General features: G+C 54.7%; 1 protein-coding gene across 1 annotated transcript; it reads right to left on the reverse strand.

Moving 5' to 3' along the window:
* Positions 1-2,175: 2,175 nt before the first annotated feature.
* TNNT1 (troponin T1, slow skeletal type) lies at positions 2,176-14,080 on the reverse strand. The gene is made up of 14 exons (XM_027618478.2): positions 13,808-14,080; positions 12,094-12,135; positions 11,971-11,984; positions 11,748-11,777; positions 11,491-11,523; positions 10,747-10,768; positions 8,756-8,816; positions 8,360-8,476; positions 8,055-8,132; positions 5,968-6,081; positions 5,488-5,597; positions 3,005-3,095; positions 2,853-2,893; positions 2,176-2,309 (listed from the first exon to the last, which is right to left on the reverse strand). Exons 2-14 carry the CDS (start codon positions 12,123-12,125, stop codon positions 2,264-2,266), a joined length of 789 nt encoding a protein of 262 aa, XP_027474279.1. The 5' UTR covers positions 12,126-12,135; positions 13,808-14,080; the 3' UTR covers positions 2,176-2,263.
* Between the last annotated feature and the right edge of the window lie 959 nt (positions 14,081-15,039).

The raw sequence follows: 15,039 nt of genomic DNA on the forward strand, positions 1-15,039 counted from the left end.
CACGTAGCCTTTTAAAGCACGAAATGATCCTCTTTTTAAGCGTCCTGCACCTACATCCTGGCTAGGAGAGATACAGGCAGTTTGAGATCGGATCAAAGAGCGGGAAAAATAGTCAGGAAGGCGCTGAAATCTGGATAGAGGCAATAGCCTTTTTTCCCAAGGGCTGTTGGAGGGGCCTACCCACTCCAAAGTCCCTGGGCCTGTAGGAAGAAATAAACTACAAATCCCATGAGGCCGTGAGAACGCTGGCCATAGATATAAAGGGAATGGGCGCCCCTGTGGTTCTTGGGATGTGTAGTCCCTGAACCCCACGTTTCCCACGCCGGTCCACACCCAGCCTCCTTTACCAGAGAGCTTAAATGAAAATTAGTAGGTCATCCGTACGTTGTTACGTGTGGTTGTGTGTGTTTCAGTGCCTGTGCACAACTGTGACACCTTATAACAACCGTACTTGCGATCCGGGTGTATGCTATTTATAGGGGCTCGTGTTTATTACGTCTGTAAGTGTCGGTGTAAATATGTCCCTATGTCTTTGTGACTGTGTTTATCTCGGGTATCTGCTCAACCCACACAACGAAGTGTGAGACGCGTTCCCACCATCAGCTCAATTAGCAATCTTTACACTGACTGCAGAATTTAGACTTTAGCCTCTATTTTAAAATTCTATTCTGCTGCAATGGTGAAGAATTCCAGATCCGATTTAAGCAGTCATGCGTTTGACACTTTGTTTCTGCCCACTTCGCTGCGGGGCCTCGGGCTACTCTCTGCCTCCTGGAGTTGTCCAGAGTGTACGTAAGGTATCTGATAGGCTGTATGCAGACATTTTCTTATACCACTCATTAAAACTCTCTTCTTCCCTTTGCTTTTCCATGGCGAACGTTTTTTCACTTCCCAGGCCTGTTTTCTCTCAGTGCTAACACTGGAATTGCAACACTTAACCTTAGAACAGCAGGCAGAGCAGCAAATGGTGGGCATTGCTTCGACACTGAGAGTGGATCCTCCTCCGTGTGCCACTTGACATTGTTTTGTTTGGGTTGGTTTTGCATTTTAAAATTCAGATTGGATGGGGAGGGCACATTCTGCATGGAGCACTGGGTGTTATACGCAAACAATGAATCATGGAACACTACATCAAAAACTAATGATGTAATGTATGGTGATTAACATAATAAAAAATTTTAAAAAATAAAATTCAGATTTGATTCACACCAAAAAAAAAAAAAAAAGCCTGTTTAAAGTGTATAGTTCAGGGGGTGCGTGGCAGGCTCTGTTGGTAGAGCATGCAACTCGATCTCAGGATTGTGAGTTCGAGCCCCAAGACGGGCGTAGAGATCACTTAAAAAATAAAAGCTTTTTTAAAAAGTGTACAGGGGGCGCCTGGATGGCTCAGTTGGTTAAGCGGCTGCGCTCAGCTCAGGTCACGATCCCAGGGTCCGGGGCTCGAGCCACCCTGATGGGTTCCCGGCTCAGCAGGGAGTCTGCCTCTCCCTCTGCCTGCCGCTCCCCTTGCTTGTGCTATCTCCCAAATAAATACAATCTTTTTTTTTAAAAAAAGGGGGTACAGTTGAATGGCTTTTTATATTCACAAGGTTGCGCGTACCACCATCACTAGGAATTCCAAGCATTATCAGCACCCCCATTCTGCCCTCCCCCAGCCCCTGGAAGCCACCGATCTCCTTCCTGCCTCCATGGATTTGCCCTCTGGACAATTCGCATACATGAAATCACACAATCTGTGGCCTTCTGTGTCTGGCTTCATTCAGCGAGCCCCATGATTCTTTGAGATTCGTGGACATCACAGCGCCTCGCCCCTTTTTATGGCGGAGGAACATCGCCTGGTATCCACCCGCCAGTTGGTGGACATTTGGGCTGTTTCCACCTTTTGGCTGCTTTGAGTAATGTTGCTGCCAACATCTGCACCCAGCGTGCATGTGGACTGACCTATGTTCTCACTTGTGGCAGGCAGATACGCGGGAGTGGAATTACCGGGCCCTACAGTAACTCTGCACTTAGCTTTTTGAGGAACTACCAGACTGGTTTCCAAAGTGGCCGCACCGTGTTGCGTTCCCTGCGGCGGAGGGTTCAACGTTACCTGCCACCGCAGTGACTATTAGGGCTCTCCAGGCACTAAGTCAGATGAAGCCCGGAGGCTAGTAGTAATGACCACCAGAGAACTTAGCAGGTGTCTGCAGGGGGCGCGTTTATTTCAACCACAGAGGGGACCCACACTCCAGCACCTCAGGGCGCTCACAGCCCCAGGTCCTCACTTCCAGCGTCCTCCAACACGGCCCTTCCCTGCCCCCTTCCGGCTGTAGGAGAAGAGGGAGAGGGTGTCAGGAAGGAGGGGCTCCCCAACCTCTGAGATGGGACCTGCCCTCAATTCAGAAGTCCGCCCCCCTCCAAATTCCCCTTCGCCCTGCCCAGAAGAAGGGGCAGGCAAATGCGTCCTCTGCTGACCGGCTGGGATGGTGTGGTTGATGATCTGCGGCCAGCTCCCACCCATCTGTGGGAGCTGATGTTGGGAGGTGAGCTCAGGGTGTTCCCGTGGGTGCTGATGGACGTTTAGGAGGACGGGCTGGGGGGAAGGGAGGGATGGGTGACGGAGAGTGGGTAGCATGGAAGAGGGGCCAAGGCTGGGGTGAAAGAGGCGGAAAGTGGGAGACAGAGATAGATGAACAGCGAGCAGGAGAAAGGGAGCAGGGAGAGGCAGAGCAAGAAACAGAAGTGACGCGGGGTTCTCAGCCTGTTGACATTGGGGGCAGGGGCTGTCCTGGACACTGCACGGTGTGGAGGGGTGAGGGGAGCCACAAGGAAGGAGAGACAAACCCCAGAGTCAGAGGAGGAACACTTACAACTTCTGGGCGTGGCTGATGCGGTTGTACAGCACGTTGATCTGCGCGGGAAAGAGGGAGATGCTGGGAAGACAGCCACGGGGACACGCCCGCCCCTGCCCTCCGCCCGCCCCTGCCCTGCGCCGCCGTCCTCCCTGGGAGGTGGGTCTCACCTCATACTTCTGCTGCTTCAGCTTCTCCATCAGGTCAAACTTCTCGGACTCCAGCTGGTGGATCCAGTCGGACAGTTCCTGGGCCTTCTCCCTGGTAGGGCAGACGGGCTGTCAGGGAGGGGGCCGGCCTCTCTCAGCCCAGAGAGAACTGCCCAAAGCCATAGGGCCAGACTCGGAGTGGGGCATCACTGCTGCCATTTCATTAATATCCGAGGCCAAAATATTCAAAGTGAATGGAAGAAAAGGGTTTTTAATCTCTGCCCACTGTCTCCACATTCAAAATTCCTATTTCCCTAAGGGAGAACGATGTAATGGTTAAGGACCCACGCTCTGGAGTCAGGAAGCCCTGTTTCAAACCCCAGCTTTGCCATTCTCTGGTTTGTGACTTTTGCCAAGTAAGAGGATCCTGTCTCCCTCTCCGTAAAACTGTGGCTGCCTGCTCTATACCTCTTCTCCCGTTCTTCCTTAGAAACATTTTGTGATAGGCCCAGTTAAAAAGCCACTGCCGCAAATCTCCTGTGCAGGTAGGGTGGCCAATGGGATGAAAACAGGTCTCTGGGTAGGGCTTCCCGGAAAGCCTTTTGTGGCTCTTTCCATGCAACTTCTTCCTGCTTCTTGGATGTGTTGGCTGGAGCCCCAGCAGCCCTATTGGACCACGAGGTTATTTTGAGGATGGAAATATCGGGCTAAGTGTGGTGGAGCAGAGAAACAGGAGTCTGGGTCTCCATTGATTTTCTAGAGTTTCATACCAATTAGTCTCACATTTCTCCTCTGTGAGAAAAGAAGCCTCTATATTTTAGGCTGCTATGGACAGGTGTCTTCACTAGAGGCCAAACTTAACTGATAAAAATCTATCACAAAACTGTTATAGGATGTATAATGTAACATAGTAAACACTAAAGTCAGTGTTACTGTTCACTTTATTATTATTAGCGTTGCTTTTTTGTCTTGCTAGCTACCAGCTTTCCACTGCCCTCTCTTCTGGGGCACATTTTTATTTGAAAAATGTTATAGACCCACATATGACCTTTACTAATGAATAAAATTGAGGTAACCGGACCTAAATATTAGTGGACTCAAGTTACGGGTGGATGTGTGGGGGAGAACAGAGAAATAAAAGGAAAAGGGGGGAATGAGCACCAGCCACATGTTACTTTATGCGGGGCCCTGTGATAACGTGCTCAGAAGGGGGAGCACATAGCGAGCTGGGGGCTAGAGCCTTGCAAACGCCTCCACAAGCTGACCCTGACTGTGTGCATCTTTTCTTGGGAGCAGCCTCTCACACTGGTAGTTTCAAATCCACATGGTGGGAATAGTTACATCATGGAAACTAGCAAATGCTACAGTCAGTTTTTCTGCCCCTGGAGAGTTGGCTGTTAAACATCTACCATCACACCTCTTTATAACACAGGCTGCTGCACCAGACTTCTCCAGGGTTCAAATCCCAGCTCTTACACTTGCAAAGTTGTGCAACCCTGGCAAGGTTACTTAACCTCTCTGTGCCTCAGGTCCCTCATCTTTAAGAGGAGGATAATCATAGTATCTACCTCACAGGGTTGTAAGCCCTCCATAGGGCACGGCTGCTGCAGCCGCCACCACCGCCACCACCACCACCACCATCACCATCATCACCAACATCAGCATCACCATCAATTATCATCACCTCACTGACCTTTCACAGGAGTGTGAGGTAGACTTTGTTTTCATCATCATCATCACCTCACTGACCTTTCACAAGTGTATGAGGTAGACTTTTTCATCATCATCACCTCACTGATCTTTCACAGGTGTATGAGGTAGACTTTTGTTATCCCAGCCTCATCTTACCAGTAAGGAAAATGAGGCTCAGAAAAATTACATAACGTGCCTAAGATCACACAGCTGGTGGAGTGACGGAGCAGGCACTGAGCTTCGGTCCCCCTCACTGTGCTGCCTCTGGGGCAGTGGGGGTTTCTGACTTTATGAGTCATGCCCAGACCAGAGAACATCAAGCTACCAATGAGAACCCAGAAGGAAAAGCCCTCTGCACCCTTCCCTCTAGCAGCGTATCACAAGACATGGGCTGTCCTGTGAATGGGAGGTAAAGGGGCAGATAGAGTCCCATGGGGTAGAGACTTGGCTGGAAAGTTCTCACCAGCATGTCTGGCTTTAATTCACATAAAGATGGGGCCTTCCCGAGTTTCCAAGGGACATCAATAGGTCAACATAATCTCCTCACTTTTGGTGAGCCATCTTCTCTGGCTTCCCACCATATTACCTCCCAGACTCTGCAGGTCATGGTACCCACAAAAAGTGGGTCTTATATCAGTGACATGTTTCCCAGGGAAGACAACAGAGGCCCAGAGAGGGGGACACACTTGTCCAAAGTCACATAGCACCAGGGCTCAGACCTGGGCTTCTGCCCTCCCAGAGCTGGGTAAGAGTCCCCTTATCTCGCCGTCTTTCAACGGCCCCCTCCCACCCTGAGCCCCGATCCCACCTACCGGAGCTGGTCTTCTCCCATGTGGTCGATGTTCAGAGGCTTTTTACGCTCACTCAGGATGCGCACTTTCATCTCCCGACCTGTCTGGCGCTTACCGCGTTTTTGTTCTGCCTGAGGGTAGGGAAAGGGACACACTGAACTGTGGGCTAGATCAGAAGCCAGGGGGTTCCTCCCCACCTTGTCCCTACACCCAGGAGTCCAGACCCCAACCCCTCCTCCCTCAGACCCTGGAGTCCAGGCCCCCAGCCCCTCCTCCCTCAGACCCAGGAGTCCAGACCCCAGCCCCTCCTCCCTCAGACCCGGGAGTCCAGGCCCCCAGCCCCTCCTCCCTCAGACCCGGGAGTCCAGCCCCCAGCCCCTCCTCCCTCAGACCCGGGAGTCCAGCCCCCAGCCCCCACCTCCATCAGGAAACAGAAATCTAGGTCCTCTGTTGCTTCCTCCCTGGGAACATAGACCTTAGATCCCAGTGGGCTGAACTCACCTTGACCAGGTAACCCCCAAAATGGGCTCCCATATTGGATAGAACCTTCTTCTTTTTGGCATCATCCTCAGCCCGCTTCTTGGCCTCCTCTTCCTCCTTCCGCATCTTCTCCTCCTGAGGGAAGAAGGGTGTTAAACCCAAGGCCTGTCGCAGCCCTGCAGGGAAGGGGTCTGAGATGGGGATGTGGGAGCTGAGTGAAGCAGGGGTCTGTCGACCCGGTGCGTGAGACAAAGGTCATGTCCAAACAGGCAAAAACACAGACATTCTGCTCCTGGCCCTTCCAGGCCTGGCTGTGTGACCACCTGCAAGCCCCTTCTCCTCCCTGAGCCTTAACATCCCCCAAGCAGAACTTTCAAAATGGGAAAGGGATATTCCTGCTTTTTTCTGCATTCCTCTAATCTGAGTGGCCAATGCTGAGCGCTGCTGTGCGGCCTCAGTGCAGATACTCCCCCTCTCTGGGCCTTCGTCTGCTTTATTCTCATGTGACAATAACGGTGTCAGAGGATGCAGGAGGGTGACTGGCGATGGGGGTGGGGGCCTTGGAGCACTGAAGAGGCTGCTGGCCTTGAGTCTGAGGACGAGGTTCCAGATGTCTACTGAGGGCAGCCCCATGTTCCAGAAGCAGCGGCTTGTCCAGACCAACTCCTCTCCCCACCGAAAGGGCTGGTGAGGTGGGTATGACGGCTCTGGCATGTCCAGCATGCCCCATCTGAATTAATCTCCTGTCGCTGCTGAAATCTGCAAATTTAATGGCTTAAAACAGCACAAGTTCGGGGCGCCTGGGTGGCTCAGTTGGTTAAACATCTGCCTTCAGCTTGGGTCCTGATCCCACGGTCCTGGGATGGAGTCTCATGTTCAAGTCCCTGCTCAGCGGGAACCTGCTTCTCCCTCTCCCTCTGCCACTCCCCCCACTTGTGCTCTCTCTTTCTCTCTCAATCTGTGTCAAATAAATAAATAAATACATAAATAAATAAATACATAAATAAATACATATCTTTAAAAAATAGCACAAGTTTATCGCCTTACAGTTCTGCAGGTCAGAAGTCTAAAATGGGTCTTCTGAGCTAAAATCAAGGAGTGACTAGGGCTGGTTCCTTGTGGAGGCTCTAGGAGAGAATTCACTCTCTTGCCCTCACTTCTAGGGGCTGCCTGCCTCCCTTGGCTCCTGGCCCCTTCCTCCCTCTTCTAAGCTAGCAGAAAAGTATCTTCAAACGTCTCTGACTCTGACCCTACAGCCTCCCTCTTGCAAGGACCCTTGTGATAACATGAGGTCCATCTGGATAATCCAGAATCATCTCCCACCTCATGATCCTTAACTTAATCACAGGCACCATCTTTTGCCATGCAAGGCACCATATTCATAGACTCTGGGAATTAGGATGTGAACATCTTTGGGAGACCAGTACGATGCCTACCATGTCACCCAACTCCTAATCTTTAAAAGTGATTCAAGTGTGCCACTCCTCGATGCCAAGGCAGATCTTGTTTCCAAAGCCTACACCAATGGGAGCATTCTCACGAATCTCCTACAGCTAGCCAGCAATTCGCTACAAGATGGACAGGTGACCAATCTGAACTCATCCTAGAATGATGTAGAAGACAGATAAAAGAGGAGTGATAGCCAGAGTTGCTGGTGGTCACTTGCCACCCCTGCCTGAGAAGAAGGTGTCCGGTAGGGTGACTGACCATCTGGTTCACCTGGGACTGATGAGATACAGCATTTTCAGGGCTCAGACCAGGAACATCCCGGGCAAGCTCCTGAGGACCTCATCACCCCAGTGTCCACAGAAAGATGGGCCCAGGGCTAGGAAGAGAAAAGCTGGGTCTTTGTAATCTTATTGGAGTTCCTTGATCCAGCCATACCTGAAGCAAGTCACACTCTACACTTTTTTAGTTATATGAGCACATAAAATGCTCTTTCTGCTGAATCCAGTTTGGGCTGGGGTTTCTGTCCCTTCCAACTGAGAGATTCTTGAATAATACAGCGCAAGTACTTTCTCAGGACCGCAGAAAAGATCATGAATGGGAAATAGAGCATCCCACTGAAGAAGAAACACTTGGTCTCTCAGGGCAGGGGAGGCACCCACCGCCAGTTTGGCCTGACGCTCACGCTCCTTCTCGGTTCGGAAGCGCTGCTGTTCAGCTCTCTCAGCCCGGCGCCGCTCCTGCGGGGGGGGGGGGGGGGGCGGGGAGAGAAGAATGAGGAGGTGCAGGGACGCCCCCTCCCCAAGCAGGTCAAGAGCAGAGATGAGCAAGTTTGAGTGTGGTCACCGACTTGGACAAGTTCCCAAATGATTCAGCCTCAGGTCTGCACTGGACAGGAACCATTGCCAGACCCAGGACGGCACGGGGTGAGGGAGGAATCTGCAGAACCCCGCCTCCCTCCACTCACAATGCGCTCTTTCAGCGCAATGAGCTCCTCTTCCTCTTTCTTCCGCTGTTCAAAATGTACGTCAATGAGCGTCTGCAGCTCCAGCAGATCTTTCTCCATGCGCTTCCGGTGGATGTCCTGCAGGACCGAGGGTGGGGGCCGCGTCATTCGCAGGCGGTGCGGGGGACCAGGCCCCCACCTGTGAGCGCCTCTGAGACACGTCGTGGCAGGGCCCTTGACTGCAAAGACCGGCTTGGACCGTTTAGGGGACAGGGGCCACTGTTCGCGATGTTCCCAGCAGGTGGCACTAGCGGCCCATGCGGTCCATTTTAGGGTACTCCAAAAGAAGGGAGAAGCCAGGGGCACCTCTTCCTAATTTGCACAAAGGCACCTGGGGACTGGGTGTCCTTTACTTACATCGAAGTCCACACGTTCCCCTTCTGGGATCTTCGGGGGAATCAGAGGAGGGACCACAGGCCTGATGGGTGGAAAGGGGAAAAGACTGAGCAGCCTGAGCACCCTGATGGAGCGCTGTCCAGTGTGGCAGCCAGCTTCGGGCACCTGACAGGGGACTGGTCCGAATCGAGATTCTATGGGCTGTCTGTGAAACATGCTGGATTTCAAACCCTTGGTTCAAACAGAAAAATGTAATATATTTCACAAATAATGTCTCCTATCAATTACATGTTGAAATGATGACATTTCAGATATAACGGGTTGAATTAAGAAAATGCTATGAAGATTAATTTTTACCTGTTTTGTTTTACTTTTTAAAGTGCAGCTTGTAAAAATACAGATATTTTTACATATGTGGCTTGCATGAAATCTGTATTGGGTGTTGCTGCCCTAGGGGTCGGCCTGCCGCCCACACCTATATTCGAATTCTCTGCTTTTTAAGACGGCACCGTCCATCGCCTGATTTGCTTCCGACTCCTCTGGCTGCCCCATCTCTGTCTCCTTGTCCCCAGAAAGCCCTTTAAAGAGTTTCGCCCTTTTATTCATGCATAGGAAACTCTCACGATCCACGTCATTCGCTCGGGTGACTTCGATTATCGTCAATTACCGAGGATTCACCACCTCTGTCTCCAGCCCAGACTCTCTCCGAGATCCCAGACTCAGGTTTACGGGTGCTTCCTGGACGTTTCCGGCATTCTCATACACCATGCCTCCACCGAGCCCATCAACTTCCCCAAGATGGAGTGGTGGCTGCACCACCCCTCGGGTTCTCAGCCCAGACCCTCACCTCCTCCCTCCCCTTGCCCCAACAGAAAGTCCTGGCCTCTTCGCCTTGGCGTGTCCCCAGTCTGTTCCCCCTGTCCCACCCACGCCCCCTGCCCAGCTCAGGCCTCAGTCCCTCCCCTGTGAACCTTCATACCAGCCTCCTCCTGGCCTCCCAGACTCCAGCTGTCCACCTTCAGTTCATCTTCCTTCATGACTTTAGCTCAGAGCTCACCCTTAAGACAAAGTCCAAGCAACTCAGCATTCAAAGCCCTTCTCCATCTGGCCCCAGTCAACTCCTCCAGCAACTTCTCTCCTCCCTCACAGACACACACCACATCTCATGGTTCCCTGGCTATGCCATGTGCCTTTGCACGCCTGGGCCTTTGCATGCTGTTCCCTCTGCCTGTAATGCCCTTCTCCTGATATACTGCATCCCCAGGGGCCTTGCCGCCTCCAACAAGCCTTCCCTGATCCCCCTTGCTCCCTCTCAGATCTGATCCAATGCCTCCTCTGCTCAAAACCCTGTGCGGACCTACCCCTTCTTCCACTCTATGCTCTAGCCACAATGAAATTGGCACCACTGCCCATATCAACCCACAGAACTCTGCTTCTAGGTTTTTTTCTCATGCTCACATTGCTGCCTCCTTGCCTCTTCAAGCTTTGGCCCCAGTGTCACCTCCTCCAGGACCCTCTGCCCCCGCTAGCTCTCATGGCCTCCACAGATCTGCCTAGTATAGGACCTCCATCATCAGAATGACCTGTGTCTGTATCTGCTCCCCGAAAGAGTGGTCTAGATCCAGCCACTGCACCGTGCGTGCTCTCCACAGCTTTCTCCTCTACACTATCCCTCCCACTTCCTTCAGCTAGTGAACTCCTCATCCCTCAGGACTCTGGCATCACCTCCCCTGGGAAGCCTTCTGTGACTGCCTAGGGCAAACATAGGGCCCTCTTGTGTGCTACCATCACTGTATCTGGGTCTGTTTCACCAACAGAGCAGATGGGATCTGACTCACCAAATGCCATGGAAAGTTCTGTGGACCATTTGCTGAAAGAAGAAATCACTGTCCTTTCCTGTTTCAAGTGCCTCACTCTGCTTTTCTGCCTTTCTCACACCCTATCTCTGGGGGTAGGGGACATATTTAGGAGGATGTGATTGGGACCCTCCCCCCAGCCCTCCAGGATCTTACCTTGGTTTGGGGCGCTCCTCTTCTAGTGGGGAGATACAAAGAGATAATTAGCAAGAGTTCATGGGGGTGGGCCTGACACACCCAGAGGAGGGAACCCCCCCTCCAAGCCACAGCCCCCAGGAGCAGCTCTGGGGGAGAGGCATGAGTGGGGGGAGAAGAGGGGAGAAGGGAAATCAGGTAGGCTGTAAAGGCGGAAGAGGGTCACACGCATCAGATATACATTCAGAGCTGGTGTGGGGATCCCCCTCCCACTTCTCTGGGAACCCAGGGGTCCAAACCCCCCAGACCTTCCTCTTTCTACATACCCAGAGCTCCTGCTCTTCTCCATTTACACCTAGCACTGCAGGGTGTCCCCAGCCCCTCCCCTCTGGGGACACAGGAATCCAGACCCTCAGGGAAAGCCCCTTCTGCAACTCAGGCCCCAACGTTTGAATGTATATGGAGGGAAAAAAATGACAGGGTCGGGGGCGAAGATGGGGGCGGGGTGCCTGTCCGCAAACATCCAACCCTTCTACAAGTATTCCTCCAGGTTGGGGAAGAAGGCTTGGGTGTCGGTCTCTTTAAGAAAGAAGGGAAAGGGTTAAAGCCTCAGCGAGGCGATTTCCCTTCGTGGACACCAGAGGGCGCGCGAGCTCTCCGGGGCTTAAAGGACCGGGCCTGGGCGGGTTGCGGGGGCGCAGGGGGTCCTCGCAGGGGTCAGTGCCGGTGGAAATCCAGCTCGAGAAGCGAAGCAGCCGCGGTTACCTGGCTCTGCCACCGGCTCCGGCTCCTCGGCGGCTGGGGAGGAGGAGGCAGGGGGAGAAGCGAGGATGGGGGAGCGAGGGGGAGCGGCCAGGCCGGGGTGTGGGGGCAGAGAGGAAAGAGAGGGGAGAGGCTGTTAAAGGACCTGAAGCCGGGGCGGTCGGGAGCCCAGTGCCGGCCGGCCCCGCGCCCCCCCCCCCGCCCCCCCCCGGCCCCGCGGTGCTGCGTCCGGCTGCAGACCTGCGGGGGTCAGGCCTCACCTTCCTCCTCCTCTTCCGCAGCCTCCTCTTCTGGAAAGGGGGGCGGGGGCAGAGAAGGCAGGGTGAGGAGCCCCGCGGGGGGGCCGCCGGCCGTGCGGAGAGCCCACGCGAAGGGCCCCGCAACCCCGGAGGGTGGGCGCGGGGGCGGCGGGTGACCCCGCTGTCCCCTCGCCTCCCGCGTGCGTGTCCCCAGGACGCCGAGCCCCGCCCACTGCCCACTCACCTTCGGGCTGCTCCCTGAGGGCAGGGGTGGGAAGGAAAGGGCGAGAGGCAGGGTTAGACGTGTTGGAGGTGGGAGAGTGTCCCCCCTCTCCACGCCCCCAGCCCTCCCGCCAGCGCCACTCACTCCTCATATTCCTGCTCTTCGGTGTCCGACATCCTGTATGACCTGAGGACCAGAGAACACGCGAGTGAGGTGCGGTCCCGGTGGAGGAGGGGCTGGGGGCCAGAGTCCCGGGTCTGAGGGAGGAGGGACTGGGGTTTGGACTCCTGGGTCTGAGGGAGGAGGGGGCTGGGGGCCTGGACCCCTGGGTCTGAGGGAGGAGGGGCTGGGGGCCTGGACCCCTGGGTCTGAGGGAGGAGGGGGCTGGGGGCCTGGACCCCTGGGTCTGAGGGAGGAGGGGGCTGGGGGCCTGGACCCCTGGGTCTGAGGGAGGAGGGGGCTGGGGGCCTGGACCCCTGGGTCTGAGGGAGGAGGGGGCTGGGGGCCTGGATTCCTGGGTCTGAGGGAGGAGGGGCCGGGGGCTGGGACTCCTGGGTCTGAGGGAGGAGGGGGCTGGGGGTCTGGACTCTTGGGTCTGAGGGAGGAGGGGGCCGGGGTCTGGACTCCTGGGTCTGAGGGAGGAGGGGCTGGGGGTCTGGACTCCTGGGTCTGAGGGAGGAGGGGGCTGGGGGCCTGGACCCCTGGGTCTGAGGGAGGAGGTGGCTGGGGGTCCGGACTCCTGGGTCTGACGGAGGAGGGGTTAGGGGAGGAGGGGCTGGGGTTCCTGGACTCCTGGGTCTGAGGGAGGAGGGGCTGGGGGCCCTGACAGGGAAGGGCTCTGGGAGGTGTGGGGGGGCACAGCCCCAAAGCTGCACTCCTGCCCCTCCACCACCACAGCTGTCCTCTTTTGTCTTATGACATGTACATGGGAACCTGATCTGAGTGGGGATTAGGAGAAGGTATTTGGGAAGGGACTGTGGCCTGAAGACAATAGCCGCCCCACCCCCCAAAGGCTATTTCGGGGGGGATGTCGTACATGGTGAAACAGAGGACATTTCCTAAGAAGGGATTCAAGGGGGGGAGGCTCCTGGGAGAATTAGTCACACCCGCTCCCTCTCACACACACTCCCCCCCCATTATCTTGCCATCTGTCCCCTCCTCGCCCCACCACCCACAGCCTTGGAGGAGGTTGGACTCATCAAGAGCAGCCCTGTCCATAGACCTCATCCTGACCCCTACATAGACAGCACCCCACCTTTGAGATCCCCCAGGACCCACAGTGCCCAGGTTAAGAGCACCCCCAAATTCTGAGACCCCAATTGATGATGCCCCTGGTTTCATGTCTCCAGATTCTGAGACCCCAGTTCCTGAGACTCCAGACTCTGGGCTGAGACATCCTCAGATCTTGATGCCCTAGGTCTTGACACCTACATTCTGAAGCCTCAAAATCTTGAGACCCCAAAACCCAGATGCCCAAGCTCAGAGGTGCATTCACGATGCCCCAAATTTTGACACCTCCAGTCATAAGGCCTCAGACCTGGAGACCTCAATTCTCAAATCCCCAGAAGCTCCCTGTCCTGACCCCCAGACCATCAAACATCCAAACCCAGCAACCCCCAATTCCTGAGATTCCCTCAGATCTCACACCTCTTAGGTCTGAAGGTGTTATATTCTGGGACACCCCAATCTTGGCACCCCAGACTCTGTAACTCCCAAATCCTAATACCTCAGTCCTCAGTCCCCGTGAAGTCTGAGTTTCCCCGGAATTCAAGCCTTCATTGTGTGCCCTGTCCACCTCCATGGTCCTTCACACCCCTCCTGTCCTCTCCCCCAAGTACAAAGTCCCTGGGACCATTACCTAAGGCTGGGTCTGCAGAGTCAGCGAGCGGCGGGACAGAGCCTTGCGGACCGCGCTGAAGCACCCCCGAAGCACCCTGGGGTTTATAGCGGAGCCTCAGCCCCGCCCCCGAGGGGCGGGGAGGGCCAGAGAATTCCTTTCTCCAACCTAGAGTCCCAGCTCTGAGGCTGCCCTGCCCCAACTCTGGCTCCACATTCAGGATCCTGGCACCTCCTGGCTGCTTGGGGACCCCTCCACCCCATCAGCACTGCCTTGAACCCAGGCTGGGTCAGGTGACCTCCAACCTCTGGGCGCCCCACTCCCTTCCAGCAGGCTGCACTCTATGCTTTGAAGTCCCTGTGCTCCGCACACAGTAGGTCCTTGGAGAATATTTATTGACAGAAGGAGTAGAAGGGGTGCTTTCTCTTATATGGCTCTGGTTCCGGTCTCTCTGTCTCTCTGACACTGTCCTTCTTTCCTTTGTCTCTGACTTTCCATCTGTGTGTCTCTGTCTCCCCCCTCCCCACCCCCACCCCTTTGTCTGCCACCAGGATTCCACCCTGGTGACAACAGGCGCTAAAGCGGGGAAGCAGGTGTGGGTCGGGGGAGGGGAGAGGGTGTGGTGTCAGGCCTGCGCGACCTCACACTCCCCCACCTCCATCTGACACTGATCTGTTTTGGGATTCCTCCCCACCCTTTCCCTGCCACGCCATGACCTTGAACTCTAGCGGAGCCAGCCACCCCTCCTGCCTCTCTGTGTCTCTGTCTCTCACTGTCTGCCATCTCTGTGTCTATTTCTGGGCATTTCTCTGGGGGTTCTCTCTGGGTCTGTTTCAGGCTTTGTCTGCAACTCTCCACGTCTGTGTCTTTCACTCCCCTTGTCTCCCCGTGCATTTTTGTCTCTGCATTTCTGTGGGTGTCTCTGTGAATCGGCCCCTCTCAGTATGTATCGGTGTCTGTCTGTGATCCCGTTTCTGTCTCTCTTTGTCTCTGGATTCGTGTCTCTATCTTTCTAGCTCTTTCGAGGGCGTCCTTCCCCATGTCTCTGCCATTCTCCCTCTGGGTCCCTATTTCTTTCTTTCAGTGGTCTCTGGGCTTTGTGGTATACATCTGCTTCTCCATTGTCCCTTTCTTTGCACATCTTTCTAGGAATCTGTGTCTTACTCCCTCTCTGTGGGTCTCTGGCTCTCTCTGTGTCTTTGGGCCTTGGTCTGAGCCTCTCTGCAGCCCAGGTGCAGCAGAAGAGCTGAGAA

Source organism: Zalophus californianus, chromosome 17 (genome assembly GCF_009762305.2).
Source record: "Zalophus californianus isolate mZalCal1 chromosome 17, mZalCal1.pri.v2, whole genome shotgun sequence".
Taxonomy (NCBI): Eukaryota; Metazoa; Chordata; class Mammalia; order Carnivora; family Otariidae; genus Zalophus; species Zalophus californianus.